At 41.3% G+C, this 15,999-nt stretch overlaps 1 protein-coding gene and 1 pseudogene across 1 annotated transcript; both read left to right on the forward strand.

Moving 5' to 3' along the window:
- The first annotated feature begins 347 nt into the window (after nucleotides 1-347).
- LOC100028715 (crooked neck-like protein 1) lies at nucleotides 348-5,878 on the forward strand (annotated as a pseudogene).
- A 5,886-nt stretch (nucleotides 5,879-11,764) lies between these two features.
- Nucleotides 11,765-14,873, forward strand: LOC100022018 (U2 snRNP-associated SURP motif-containing protein-like). The gene has a single exon (XM_056800209.1). The coding sequence runs from the start codon at nucleotides 11,765-11,767 to the stop codon at nucleotides 14,843-14,845; it is 3,081 nt and encodes a 1,026-aa protein (XP_056656187.1). The 3' UTR covers nucleotides 14,846-14,873.
- Nucleotides 14,874-15,999: the final 1,126 nt, after the last annotated feature.

The raw sequence follows: 15,999 nt of genomic DNA on the forward strand, positions 1-15,999 counted from the left end.
TGACTTGTGTTTTGGAGTTTAAAAAAACAAAGAAGGGTGAAAATTCACAACCCATCTCTCTTTCAGCTGATGGGAGTTGTAAAGAGCTTACTACCTAGTGTCCAAAGTGACTTTCCCAAAGGTCACAGGTGACCACTTGTGAACTCCCTCCCACTGGTGAACTCCAGTGGTCTCTTACTACCTCCAGGATCCAGTATAAAAAGAGGCATGTGGCAGTTCCAGTTTAGAGTTGTCTGGGGTTTCTGAGCTAACCAGAGACTACTGGAAACAGTTTCCCTGGGATTCAGGGGACAGAACCAGCAGATTGGGGCCAGCTCTGAAGGTGTTATAATCCCATCTTGGAAAACATGGCAGCCTCTGCTTTGACCAGAAAGCAATGGATCCCCAAAGTGGCTAAGGTGAAAAACAAAGCCCCTGCTGAAGTGCAGATCACAGCAGAACAGCTTTTAAGGGAAGCTAAAGAAAGAGAGCTTGAGCTTCTTCCACCCCCTCCTCACCAGAAGATCACAGATGAAGAAGAATTGAATGATTATAAATTAAGGAAGAGAAAGACTTTTGAGGACAATATAAGAACAGAAATGTGATGAGTAACTGGATCAAATATGCACAGTGGGAAGAGAGAGTAAAAGAAGTTCAAAGGGCCCGTTCCATATATGAGCGTGCCTTAGATGTAGACTACCACAATATCACTCTCTGGCTAAAATATGCAGAAATGGAAATGAAGAATTGCCAAGTCAATCCTGCCCGAAATATCTGGGCTCGGGCCATCACAACTCTTCCCCGGGTCAATGTTTTGATACAAATATACTTATATGGAGGAGATGTTGGGAAATGTTGCTGGAAGCCAGCAAATATTTGAACGCTGGATGGAGTGGCAGCCCAAGGAACAAGCCTGGCACTCTTATATCAACTTTGAACTGAGATATCAAGAAGCAGATCAGGCACGTTGCATTCATGAGAGATTTGTCCTTGTGCATCCTCATGTGCTGGGGGCCATCAGTTCATGACGCCTTGACAGAATCACGTGTGGTAGCTGGGGAGACCACAGAGTGATCCTTGGTGAGATGTGATTGCCCACTCTATCCCTCTTGCATGACTTCTTTCATCAATGCCCCTTACCTATGAATTGACATGATAATTATTCCACCTAATCTCAAAAGAAATAATGTAAGAGCAAAACACATGTACCTTAATTCCCCAAAACATCACCAAAAGATCAGGCCCTCAAACTCAATCCCAAAAGACTATCATGGGTTAATGTTGTTGTCTTTGAAGGACACTCATTTTGAAATCAAACATTTAATTCTTAGAAAAAGTTCTCCACTGTAACTCTTAGCTGACTGAATTTTACACATAAACATCTTACATTTTACTAAGCATCCAGTATGGTTTTTTGCCTTTTAAAAAGGAAAAATCCCTCTTGGTATCAAGCACTCTATTAATTACCTTCAACCAGTTCTGAACTTATTTCAATCACTTTCTCTTATTGGTCCTAGTGTCGATAAACAGACCTCTGGTTTGAATTTAGCTAACATATCACTTCTAATTGACACACAATCATCACCATAAAATTCCACTTATCACAGTACATTTTCAGACTAATTAGCAGTTTTCCAAGGTTGCCTATTTAGATGTTTAATATCAAATCTAAGAGAATAGCCAATTTGGGGGATAAAAGTTCCCTTTGTGGTTCCAAATCATTTTTTCTCTTTTTTTCTGGATGGGCCCTTTCCAAAACAAAAGGAGAGAAGATTTATGGAACATAAATTACCTCTTTTTAGGAGAGGGCTTTGAAGCAATTTTTGTAAATGACCAATTAAGGAAACACAAACAGAAAACTTATGGTGCAGACACACATTGAATCACACATAACTCTTAAAAGCATGCTTCCTGTTTAAAGTTTGTTAAGGTGTTTACTCAAGATCTTGAGGAAGAAAGAAAAAGGAAGAAGAAAGAATTAAAAAAAAAATCCATCTTGATGTTTCCAAGGTACTGTCCCTTTAAAACTGTGAGGGGTGAAAAAAGTTTTGGGCTCCACAAGCCTTATTTGAAAAGGCAGGTGACAAGGGATTGACAAATGGACTTTTCTCTGCTAAAGCTGAGGATCTGGGGGTCATGGAGGTGGAGGAGGAGGGGGACCCCTCATTCCCATCCATTCACTCCTCCTCTCAGGTGGGGGTTGGGGGGGTGGGGGTTACTGGTGATTGTCCAGCCCGAATGGGGATATTATAAGATTTTAAGTCTGGGCTTTTTTCTTCTGTGTCTAAATCTACCATCCTTACATTGGGAAACCACAGATTGCAATTTTAAATAAACTCCAAGAACTTAATCAGCTGTGACTTGCTTGCTTTTCTTTCCTTTACTCCCCTTTTCTGAAAACTGTGTTTAATTATTTCAGTGAATAGCTTGCTTTCTTTTAATTCACTGTGTCCCATGGTGGCCCTTTGCTTCTCCTAACTTCACCTGTTCTGAAACTGCTCCTCCTTGGGAGCCCACCCCTCTTATATTGGAGTCCCTGGATTACTCCCCCCCAAAACCCTGCTCTATCCACAGGGAGGCCCAGGACCACTTCCAGGGGGAGAACCTGATCCGTTCGAAACTTTTAGGGCAAGGGGAAGGGGACTTACCTAGCTGGGAGTGGTCCTGGTTCAGTGCCAGAATATCTCAGTCAGGGTCCAGCCTCACTCGCAACTCTAGGGTTCCCAACAGGTGGCGAATGATCATTCAAAATAAATAACATAAAATAAATAACAAATGGAAGACAGCTTAATCATTATGGCCTTGGGACTGCTTTGTATCTCCGAGCTGCTCCGACATTCCCAGACTTGGGATTTATTTTTATATCCATATTCTTGGCATGCTGATACACAAAATCAAAGAGAGATAATTGGAAAAGTGATACAGTAACTTTTAACAAATCACTTGATTGACATTCTATAATTTTGTATTGTGATTACAGACAGAATAAAGGTTGCACACAAGATAAATGATTTCGTCACAGGTGGCTTAGTAGGGAGTTTGAGTTACTGATTTGTGTCATTGAGTCATTGAGGCATATTGAAGCTTAATGTACCTGTACTGTACCTGTACGTATTATATGGGCCTCTATGATTGATTTGTGTGCTGACTTCATGATGTGGAAAGGAAACAAGACTGACAGTTTGTGGGGGAAGGGCACAACTGAGAGTAGCAGTTGGGTCTGGTGACTAGCACTTCCTTCCTGCTGGGGGAAGACTTGCTTCTGGGTATTGGAGGAGAGAGGAGCTTGTTCAGCCCAGTCTGGAGTGGCATGCTCTTCTTGGTTCAGCCCGAAGACACAGGCTTCTGAAGGTTAGAATTGTTCTTGTTTGCTTTCTGTCTATTGCTAAGATGAGGCTACATGTGTTTTGCTCTTGCATTCTTTCTTTTTTTTTTTAAACCCTTACCTTCTGTCTTGGAGCCAATACTATTTATTGGCTCCAAGGCAGAAGAGTGGTAAGGGCTAGGCAATGGGGGTCAAGTGACTTGCCCAGGGTCACACAGCTGAGAAGTGTCTGAGGCCAGATTTGAACCTAGGACCTCCCATTTCTAGGCCTGGCTCTCAATCCACTGAGCTGCCCAGCTGCCCCCTCTTACATTATATCTTTTGAGACTAGGGGGAATAATAATCATGTCAATTCAGAGGTAAAGGCATTGATGAAAGGTGTCATGCAAGGGGGATAGAGTGGGCAGTCACATCTCGCCAAGGATCACTCTGTGGTCTCCCCAGCTACCACGTGTGATTCTGTCAAGGAGTCATGGTCTGATGGCCCCCAGCAGGTTAACTTTTACTTAGGTACATCCTTCCCAGCAAAACCACAGCTACAGGCCAAGCCCAAAACTTTCTCATGAAGCCAGCACACAAATTAATCATAGAGGCCCAAGTGATAAGTACAAGTACATCAAGTTTCAGTATGCCTCAGTGACTCAGGAACTCCCTAGAAGCCACCAGTATAAATTTGAATTGTGTTCCCAGACCCCTCAGCCTCCATGATTTGATTGTTGAACTGTCTTATAAGAACTGCTGATTAATTATTCCATTTTATTAAAAGTAATACATAATTTTCCTTGATTGTTTGTAAGCTCAAAACTTCTCACCGGGTAATAAGAAAATTAAGCCACCTGTGACGAAATCATTTATCTTGTGTGCAACCTTTATTCTGTCTGTAATCACAATACAAGAATATAGAATGTTAATCAAGTGATTTGTTAAAAGTTAATGTATCACTTTTCCAATTACCTCTCTTTGATTTTGTGTATATGCATGCCAAGAGAACGGGTATAAAAATAAAGATCAGACATTGGGAAAGCAGAGCAGCTGTCAGATGCAAAGCAATCCCATGGCTGTTATGATTAAGCTGTCTTCTGTTTGTTATTTTTGTTGACTCGCCACCAGTCGGGATACCCTGGAGTCTCAGACAAGGGTGGACTTTGCCCCTGAAGCTCATGTGAAGAACTGGATCAAGTATGCTCGCTTTGAAGAAAAACATGGCTACTTGGCTTGTGCAAGAAGAGTATATGAAAGAGCTGTGGAATTCTTTGGAGATGAGCATATGGATCAACATCTCTATGTGGCCTTTGCAAAGTTTGAGGAAAAGCAGAAAGAATTTGAACGGGTCCGAGTGATCTACAAACATGCCCTCGACAGGCTTTCACAGCAACAAGCCCAAGAACTCTTGAAACATTATACAACCTGTGAAAAAAATATTTGGGGACAGGTGAGCTATTGAAGCCATTATCATGAGCAAAAGGAGATTCCAATATGAAGAGCAAGTAAAGGCCAATCCATACAATTATGATACCTGGTTCGATTATTTGCACCTGGTGGAAAGTGATGGGGAACCAAGACTGAGAGGTGTATGAAAGAGCCATTGCCAGTGTGCCACCCATCCCAGAGAAGAGATACTGGAAGCGCTATATATACCTCTGGATCAACTATGCACTTTATGAGGAGTTGGAGGCAAAGGATCCAGAGAGGACCAGACAGGTATATCAAGCCTGTTTAAAACTGATTCCACACAAAAAGTTTACATTTGCCAAAATGTGGCTACTCTGTGCCCAATTTGAAATAAGACAGAAAAATCTCCCATTAGCCAGAAGAACTTTGGGAACTTCTATTGGCAAGTGTCCCCAAAACAAACTGTTTAAAGTTTACATCGAATTAGAGCTGCAGCTTCGAGATTTTGATCGATGCCGGAAACTTTATGAAAAGTTCCTGGAACTTGTGCCAGAAAATTGCACTTCATGGAGCAAATTTGCCGAGTTAGAGACAATTCTTGGAGATATGGAGAGAGCTCGGGCAATATATGAGCTGGCCGTTAGCCAGCCATGCTTAGATATGCCAGAGGTGCTTTGGAAATCGTACATTGACTTTGAAATTCAACAAGAAGAATATGAAAAAACCAGAAGTCTTTACCGCAGATTGCTGCAACGAACACAGCATGTTAAGGTATGGATCAGTTTTGCCCAGTTTGAGCTGTGTGCAGGAACTGAAGAAAGCTTAGGTCAGTGCAGACACATATATGAAGAAGTCAACCAAAGGATGAGAAACTGTGAAGAGAAGGAAGAAAGGCTCCTGTTATTAAAATCCTGGAGAAACTTTGAATATGAATTTGGGACAGAATCTCAAAAGGAGAGAGTAGACAAACTAATGCCAGAGCAAGTGAAGAAGAAGAGAAAAGTTCAGGGAGAAGATGGCTCTGATGCTGGCTGGGAAGAGCACCACCATTACATCTTTCCAGAGGATGCTGCTGACCAGCCCAACCTCAAATTGCTGGCAATGGCCAAATGTTGGAAGAAAGAGCAGCAAGAAAAGGATGCTACAGAGCAGGACCCAGGCAGAGACAGGGAAGAAGAGTGAAACCTGACTGTCTCCATGTTGGTACATTTTGATGATTTTATTTATATATTTTTATTTATTTTTATTTATACAAAATTTCTACTCTGCAATCATTGTGACTTGGGAAACTTGTGTGTGATATATTTAAAAAATATCTGTGGGGAACTTTGTACCTCTGATATGTTATTCATTTAAATTATGCCTGAATATTAAGAGATTGTCAATAAAGGACAATTTTTTTTAAAATGTATTTGGGCTCAAAAGTTAGTCATTTACTCCCTATCCCCATCACAGCCAAGGAAATGGCTTCCCCTTTCTGTAAGTAAGAGCCAGAGGTGAACAAAGGATACTACTTGTCAAGAAGAAAAGCTGAAAGTGAATTCTTTCTGTCATGGACCAACATTTTGCTTGCTTAGTTTGGTGGCCCTTCCAGGGAAAGCCTTGTCTTTGACTCCCGACACTCTCCATCTCTGGGTAAATCTTCCTTTTCTCTCCTCTCACAATAGGGCCCTCCCAGGAAGGAGGGAAAGTTGGCCTCTATGGCCAGCCAGTTCCTCAAGGTAGGAGATGCCCTTTGAGAGTCTTACAGATGCTGTCATGGGAGGCCAAACCAGAAATCAGTCTGGAGAAAAGACATAGGAATTTAGGCTTCCTTGAGACTACTGGGAGTCAGGCTCCCTCAATTCCTTGGGACTTCCCTTTGGATTGTCTCCTACAGAACTGGGGGAAAGACCATCTATAGGACTTCAAGAAAGAATACCTTGTCTTTTATTCTACTGTGAAATGGCCACAATATAAAGGAGAAGACCAATAACAGTGGCCTCTCAGGAGTCTTGAAATTATAATCATTCAGAGCTTGACCTCTTCTGGCAAAGGGAGGGAGACTGGACAGAGAGCCCTTATGCCCAAGCTTTAGGACACTATCTCAAGACTCTAAAGGCAGATGTCAGTGCTGAATGTGTTTGGCTAGATTTGAGTCTGACAAGTCACCTGACTTGCTTAATGACCTTCTCCTTTCTGTCCTGCCTAGTACCCCCCTGACCCCTCCACCATGTCATTCAGAATCTGGGGTTGGAGACTGCAACTTCTTAGTGGAATAACTATTGCCCTACCCCCATCCCCATCAAGGGCCAAGTCTGAGCCCCTCCAATACCAGAAACAGAGCCCCTTACTTAACTTCCTCAGAACCATGTCTACTGCCTAAACTGTGCCCCAGGAGGGAGGTGGGGAGGGAGGATGGGGGAATTGCAAGGGTACAAATCTCTCTCCAGGACCAATCTCTTCCATCAAAGAGAAATGAGGGAGATATATAGGATCTGACTCAATTTGTTGACTCTTTTAAGGCAGTAGTTCTACAATTTGACCTATCTTGGGGCAACATTAATATCATCCTCTCTTCTTGTTACATAATAGTGGAGAAGAGAAGGATGTGGAATTTGACTCAGAAATTTGAGTATGATGTGGCTGAAACTATCGTATGGACCATGTTGGGAATGATACAATCATGGGAACCAGCTATTTCCCACCGGGAAACAGCCAATGAGACAAGTCCCAGATTACCTAATCCCAGACCACCATCCTATAAAAGATTGTGTGAAGATGCCCATTTTTAGATTTAATCACCAGAAGCATATACACCCTGTGAGCCAATCTGACAAGTATCTGCCCAGGGCAATAGTGGACCCAGGAGCAGATCCAGGCTGGGTCTATGAGGGAAGCCACCCCAACAGGGACAGCTGAAACCACATACTTATCTGTCTCACTGAAGGGATGAAAAAGGGCCTTGACAAAACAAGTAAATGGTGGGGGCAGCTGGGTAGCTCAGTGGATTGAGAACCAGGTCTAGAGATGGGAGGTCCTAGGTTCAAATCTGGCCTCAGACACTTCCCAGTTGTGTGACCCTGGGCAAGTCACTTGACCCCCATTGCCTAGCCCTTACCACTCTTCTGCCTTGGAGGCAATACACAGTATTGCCTCCAAGGTGGAAGGTAAGAGTAAAAAATACAAACAAACAAACAAGAAGTAAATGGTGAAAAAGAAAAAAACAATTGCCCAGGAAGCAAAAGAGAATCCTGCTCTCTTCCAAGGAAGACTGGTTGAATTAAGAAACAAAACAAAAGCCACTAATCTAGATCCCTAAACCCAGTCACAGTTTCCAAAGTGTCTAACACTGCCCAGAGGGTCAGTGTTTGTGGGATTCACACTGATCATCCTCTGAAGGTGTGTCAACTCTTATCATAGGACTCAGAAGATGAAAACTTCTATTCACAAATTTCTGGCTGATTGGGTTAAAAGGGTGGAGCTCTCTAAGTAAGGGACTTGTGAATTCTCTAAGTAGTTTACAGCTCCTGCACCTAGTTCAAGCTTTTGTTGATTCAATCAAGAGGCAGATAAAGGAGTTAATCCTCTTTTCAAAATCTGGGGAGGTACTAAATAGGGGTAGTTAAATTATTGTTACTCCAACTAGGCAAAGAGATCCAAGGATGCCTTTTCTCAAGGGTCAATTTAGGATAGACAAAAGAGAACCAAGAATTTGACCTTTACAATACATGGGGGCCCTAGTTATCACAATGGAAGCAAAGACTTTCCAAGGGAAATCTCCCCTCCACTTATGCCCAAGAGAGCAACCTAACTGCCCAGGTGTAACTTTCAGCTCATTTCAATTTCATTTGCATTGTGGATTGACAGCCTCCTTTTGAAGAGGATTGAGGAAGATGGTGGGGAAATGCACATGTACCATCCTAACCACCAAACTTTGACACATGCCTTAGGAGAAATGCCCAAAGTGGCATCTGACTACTCATAATAACCTAGTGTCTCCTACCCCAAACAACTAAAACAGGCATAGTCTGAATGGGATAACCATATAGCATGCCTCCTCCCTCAAGGAGAGAAGAGCACAGGTGGAATAATAAAATCTTTGTGCTTGTCATGGAGATGGACACAAACTGAATTCTTTCAAGACAGCACTGACTAACATTCTGCCTGCTTCAAGATGTACCCCTGAATGACGATGCCTCTGGGCAATGCATCCCATAAGGCTACACACAAAAAAGGCTGATCTGGTCAGGGAAAATGGGGAGGAGGAAGCCCCAGAGCTGATTCTGAGAATGTGTAGCATTCCAGACATATAAGCATCTGGGAAGTATGGTTGATGTATTAAATACTTGATCAGATCAGTTAATGATCAATGTATAGACAGTTCTAAGGGCAAGAGAATTCCTGAGCCTAAGCCACAAAAGCTTAGCCCTCACCTTGTCAAACCTTATGCCTCTGAAAAGTGCATGCCAGGTGAATCCCCACCTCCTCTGATCTTGTCATTGTCTATTCAACCAATGATAAGACCTACGTGCTATGTTATGCATTCATTGATCAACTCTCAATCCACAATAAATGTTGGGGTGAGGGGTGCTACTCTTCCTCTTGATTCCTGCAACCTTGGAGTTCTTCCTTCTATCTTTTTTTATTTTTCCTAGCGCCACACTTGGCCAAGTGCTTTCTATCTCAGAATTCTTACTTCCACGTGTTCTCTTGTTTCTCATATTTTCCTTTTATTAATGTTCAAAGGAAAATATTACTAGGGGCCAGTGTCGCTCCCCATATCAATTAACTTGTCTGTGTCTCCTGATTTATCACTCATTCTCCTTCCACTCCTTCCTCCTTCTCAAGTTATATCCCACAAAGAAATTATATAGCAACTGCTGGACGGATTGTTATAGACTGTGGAAAAGATAGTCCTCATGGAGCTCTGATGCTCCAGGGTTCAGGATAGTACAGAAAAGCCCAGAATGAAAATGAAATTCTAAGAAACAAGAAGCACCAAGAATGAAAGGGGATCTTGGACTCATTCCTGCCCAACTTCTTCCAGCCTCCCCTGGGCTTTCAAGAAGCTGCATTTTGCACACTGGATTTGTTTCAAAAACATTCTAAACTCTGTTATACAAACTCTATCATTCTATTCTCAATAGGGAATTGTATGGCAGTGAGAATACTATCTGCCCACACCAGGAAGATGCAGAAACAACCTTTAGCCCATCATGGAACCCTAACAACAAAAACCAAGTCTTCTAAGCCACAAGGGAGCTACATTCTTTTCTAATACAAGATTTATTGCAAGAAGGGAGTACAGCTGGGGCTCAAGAAGATTATTGATCTTTCACTTTTCTTCTCAGTATGTACGTTGTGGCTTACTAAATGCTCTCATCTAAAGATGTGCTATTTTCCCATGCCTGAGACCTTAAGATCTCTTTTTTATTTCTCAGAAACCTGTCCTTTCTGTTTAAAGATAATTTGTATCAATAACTTTGGACTTTGAGAAATATTGATACATTGGTAAACTTAAGGGATATGAAAATAAAGTATGTCACTTTCTTCTCCCACCCAGAGAATCATGTCTAGTAATGATTTTGAGAGAGAAAAAAGTTCAGAAATATTTGCCAACATATCAAAAAAAGGAAAGAGAAAATGGCATGATATAAAACACAAACTAAGATGCTAATAGCCACACTCAATTGCATTTTCCAGTTCACTCTGCTTCCACTCTAAGTGGCCATAACATTGTGTTTGTGCCTTTTCTATGAGATTATAGGCTTAGACCTTCCTTGTTATTTGTTCTGTCTTGAGCCTAACTCAAGATGGTCTTAGCTTTATCTCTATCTTAATGACAGTGAGGTCAAGGAACTCAGTGATAAGGATGCTGGCTTTGGAGGAAGAGGACTTGGATTCAAATCCTAGTTCTTATTTTGCCCTTCTGTGACCTTAGGCAGGTCACTGTGAAAGGAAATTCTTGGTTCTCTTTGTCTGTTCTGAGTAATCCTTTGTACTGTTTGCCTAATTGGAGTTAGCACTTTAGAATAACAATAACTTAAGTACCCTTACTTAGTACCTCACTAGAGTGAAGATAGGATGAACTCTCTTTTGCCTACTTTTAAATTAATCAACAAAAGTGAATACACCCATACTTAGCCCTAAAGTAAGGGAAATCCACAAACTGTTACTGTAGAAGAGTTTACATCTTCAGAGATGAGAATTCAGCAAGATACTTGGAAGAACTCCACCCCTTTTTCTCACTCAAACAGCCAGAAACTTTTGAATTCTTTTAAGAGGTCATACACTCAGAAACGTGTGAATCCTAGGAGGAGTTGCTACCTTCAGAGGATGAAAGGTGTGAACATTTTGGAAACTGTGATTGGCCCCTGTGAAGAGGGGTGGGGATAGGAAAGCACCATAAAAGCCACAACAAATCCTTCAGCTGGCGGGCTGGTGAAGTTGAGGCTTGTGAAGAGTATCTCCTGGAGATAGCCTTCAAGGGAACCTCATTGGAGACTGCAGTGTGGATCCTGACTTCAACTTAGACTCTGAGTCCTGGACTTCTTGGGTGGGTGAGTGAAAAGCCTGAGCTGGCAGTGACTGCTTGTGTGAGGTGGAGGTAACTGGTGGGAAATAGAGACAATTTTGGAGTAGGAGAGGCGCTACCATGACGAAAAGGAGCGACTCATGGATGTTATGGCCAAGGAAATGCTCATTAAGAAGTCCACACTCCGGGACCAGATCAATTCTGATCATCTCATGAGGGCTATGCAGTACAGGTCTATGAGAGCCAGTGGGAAACTGAGAGATTTGTATAATGACAAGGATAGATTAAGAAAGGAAGAGCTCAGGGCTATTTCAGGGCCAAATGAATTTGCAAAATCACATCACACCTCTGAAAAAGATAGTATCTGTTCCACATTTGTGGAAGAATTTAGAGTTAGTAGTTTTAAGCCCTGATATGACTGTCTCTTTCTCTATGTCAATTGCAGCTTCAGATCTGCCCTGTCTCTTCTGCTTCATGCCTCTCTCCTCTGAATGATTACTTTTTAGCTCAAAAAGAATGATGTAGGCTGATGAGGAGGGGCAGGACACAAGATGGCGGACAAAACAGAAGGCAGCTCGCAGAAATCCAGTTCAAAGGCCAGATCATCAGATACTGTACATTCATCTGGTTCTTCAGATGCACATATGTATGCAGCTGGACCTTCAGACACAGATATGCCAAGTCAGACACGACCTAAGAGCCTGAGGAAAAACAATTATAGGACAGAAAGTACCCATGAGAGCCTTTGTGATTCTCCCCATCAAAATTTGTCAAGGCCACTTCTGGAAAACAAGCTCAAAGCATTTAGCATTGGGAAGATGAGTGCTGCTAAAAGAACTTTGAGCAAGAAAGAACAAGAAGAATTGAAGAAGGAGGAGGATGAGAAGGCCGCAGCTGAGATTTATGAAGAATTCCTTGCTGCTTTTGAAAGCAGTGATGATAATAAAGTGAAAGCATTTGTGAAAGGTGGTGTGGTTAATGCTGCTAAAGAAGAACACAAAACAGATGAAAAACGAGGCAAAATGTATGAGCCATCCTCAAGATGTGCAGATCAAAAGAATGCACCAAATCAGTCTTCCATTGAAAGGCCACCATCCCTTCTTGTGATAGAAACTAAAAAACCTCCACTGAAGAAAAAGGAGAAAGAAAAGAAAAAGAGCAATTTGGAACTCTTCAAAGAAGAACTAAAACAAATTCAAGAAGAGCGTGATGAAAGACATACAACAAAGGGCAGGCTAAGCTGTTTTGAACCCCCTCAGTCACATTCAGATGGCCAGCATCATTCTATGGATTCACCTTCCCAAAGAAATATATCATCTGTCCCAGATGACTATGCACCTGGCTCACATGATGTGGGGGATCCAAATACTACAAATTTATACCTTGGAAACATTAACCCACAGGTGAATGAAGAAATGTTATGCCAAGAATTTGGGAGGTTTGGACCATTAGCCAGTGTCAAAATTATGTGGCCAAGGACAGATCAGGAAAGAGGAAGAAAAAGGAATTGTGGTTTTGTGGCCTTTATGAATAGAATAGATGCTGAGAGAGCTTTGAAAAATCTACATGGAAAGATGATCATGTCCTTTGAAATGAAACTAGGGTGGGGTAAAGCCGTACCTATTCCACTACATCCAATATACATTCCACCTTCTATGATGGAACATGTTCTCCCCCCTCCACCATCCGGCCTGCCTTTCAATGCTCAACCTAGAGAGAGATTAAAGAACCCTAATGCTCCAATGTTACCTCCACCTAAAAACAAGGAGGATTTTGAGAAGACTCTGTCGCAAGCCATAATCAAAGTGGTTATCCCAACAGAAAGGAATTTGCTTGCACTGATACATCGAATGATAGAGTTTGTTGTACGTGAAGGACCAATGTTTGAAGCTATGATCATGAATAGAGAAATCAACAATCCTATGTTCAGGTTTTTATTTGAAAACCACACTCCAGCCCATGTTTACTATAGATGGAAGCTTTATTCAATTCTACAGGGAGATGCTCCAACTAAGTGGAGAACAGAGAATTTTTGTATGTTCAAAAATGGATCTTTTTGGAGACCACCACCATTAAATCCATACCTGCACGGGATGTCAGAAGAGCAAGAAACTGAAGCATTTGTTGAGGAACCTAGCAAGAAAGGAGCACTTAAAGAAGAGCAGAGAGACAAATTAGAAGAAATCTTACGTGGACTAACTCCTCAAAAAAAAGATATTGGTGATGCAATGGTTTTCTGTCTTAATAATGCTGAAGCTGCTGAAGAAATTGTGGATTGTATTACTGAGTCATTGTCCATCTTGAAAACACCACTACCTAAGAAGATTGCCAGATTATATTTGGTTTCTGATGTGTTGTATAATTCTTCAGCAAAAGCTGCCAATGCTTCATATTATAGAAAATTTTTTGAAAAAAAGTTATGTCAGATATTTTCAGACCTCAATGCCACCTACCGTACAATTGAAGGCCACTTACAATCTGAAAAGTTCAAGCAAAGAGTAATGACCTGCTTCAGAGCATGGGAAGACTGGGAAATTTATCCAGAAACATTTTTGGTCAGATTACAAAATATATTTTTGGGACTTGAAAATATTATTGAAGAAAAAGAAACAGAGGAAGTACCAGATGATCTTGATGGTACCCCTATTGAGGAAGAGCTGGATGGTGTACCTCTGGAAGATGTTGATGGAATTCCTATTGATGCCACTCCCATTGATGATCTTGATGGAGTCCCCATAAAGTCACTTGATGATGATCTTGATGGTGTGCCTTTGGATACCTCTGAAGATTCAAAAAAGAATGAGCCCATTTTAAAAGTGACCCCATCCAAATGGGAAGCAGTATATGAATCGGAATTGGAAGTACAGGGGGTAACAACATCTAAATGGGAGTTATTTGACCAGCATGAAGAATCAGAAGAAGAAGAAAATCAAAATCAAGAAGAGAGTGAAGATGAGGAAGATACTCAGAGCTCCAAATCTGTAGAGCATCATTTGTATTCCAATCCAATCAAAGAAGAAATGACGGAGTCCAAGTCTTCTATTAAATATTCTGAAATGAGTGAAGAAAAACGAGCTAAGCTTCGAGAAATAGAACTCAAAGTGATGAAGTTTCAGGATGAATTGGAATCTGGGAAAAGACTGAAAAAACCAGGGCAGAGCTTTCAAGAACAAGTGGAACACTACAGAGACAAACTTATTCAAAGAGAAAAGGAGAAGGAATTGGAAAGAGAACGTGAGAGAGACAAGAAGGATAAAGAGAAGCTGGAATCCCGATCCAAAGACAAGAAGGAAAAAGACAAATGCACACCTACGAGAAAAGAAAGGAAAAACCGACATAGTACATCACCCAATCCATCTAGGAGCAGTAGTGGTAGGCGAGCTAAATCCCCATCTCCAAGATCAGAGCGATCAGAGCGGTCTCACAAAGAGAGTTCACATTCCAGATCATCTCACAAAGATTCTCATAGAGATGTTAGTAAAAAGGCCAAAAGATCACCATCTGGTTCAAGGACACCTAAAAGGTCTAGTCGATCACGATCTAGGTCCCCTAAAAAATCAGGGAAGAAATCCAGGTGTCAGTCTCGATCTCCACACAGATCTCACAAGAAGTCAAAGAAAAGCAAACACTGACAAAAAAAAAAACCCACATGTTTTATAATGCTGTTGCTTACTGGAAATACAGTTTTGTTTTTGTGCCTGAACAGTCTGTTTAAAAAAAAAATCAAATGAAAGAGCATTCCTGAATTTTTTTTTGTGAATACACATGTATACTCATGAGTAACTTCATCTGTAGGCCTGTCATTGTTTTATATTGTACAAAAATATCTTCATTGTGGCTGTTTCTCAAAATGAAACATATTTGTGTTTATGAATTTCATCAGAAAAGTGTGTAACTGATCTGCTGGCAGTAGTGATATTTTGTTTTAGGATGTTGTGACCTAGCAAAAATAACACACAGGTGTTTTTCCCCATTTTGTAGCTTTGACGATTTGAATTAGATTTCAAATAAAATCTCAACAGAGTTAAAAAAAAAAAGAATGATTTAAAGAGGAAGCAGAACCAAGATGGCAGAGTAAAGCAGGGAAAACTTGAAACCACAAAGAGAATCCTCTTCAACAAATTTTAGAATAATACCCCAAACCAAATACTGGAGTAAAAGAACCAACAAGGAAATGGAGTTGTGAAAAGAAATTTCTTTATCTTAGTTCAATCAAGTAGAGATTTCCACCCTTTTTATTTCAATCAGTCAGAATCTTGTGAATCCTTCTGATAAGAGTTTACACCCTCTTAGGAGGAGAGGTGGATCCCACAAGCACTGCCCCTCCTTGGGCAGTGCTAGGCAAATTGGGAGACTGCAATTGGTTCCTGTGAGGAGGGGGAAGAGACAGGAAGTGATGTGGAAAAGGGGGAATAAAAGGCCAAGACCAAGGACAGATTCACTCTCTGCATTGCTGAGCTGAGTTGAGCTGAAGGGAGATTCTTGGAGGCAATCACCTCTTCTTGAAATCATTCTGGAGAGGCTTGCTGGGTGAGTGACTGGAGCTTTAGGAAGAGTCTACATTCAGAACTTGGGGAAGCTCCTGCCAGGGGCAGAGCCTGACTTCACTGGAAAAGGGCTGGTAGGCTCTGTTTCTTTTCTACAATTCCCACTTTCACTTTTTCCACCTTGTTGTAAATAAAAGCTGCTAACAGTCAATTTGACTTAAGAGCTAATCTTTTATAAATGGTAATCACTTTTATAACTATCACCCTGAGTCGAAACCTAAATTTAAATCTCACAGTAT

Source organism: Monodelphis domestica, chromosome 5 (genome assembly GCF_027887165.1).
Source record: "Monodelphis domestica isolate mMonDom1 chromosome 5, mMonDom1.pri, whole genome shotgun sequence".
Lineage (NCBI taxonomy): Eukaryota > Metazoa > Chordata > Mammalia > Didelphimorphia > Didelphidae > Monodelphis > Monodelphis domestica.

Excerpts from the sequence above, each read along its gene's own strand:
- LOC100022018 (XM_056800209.1), top strand. The coding sequence starts at position 11,765 with ATGGCGGACAAAACAGAAGGCAGCTCGCAGAAATCCAGTTCAAAGGCC.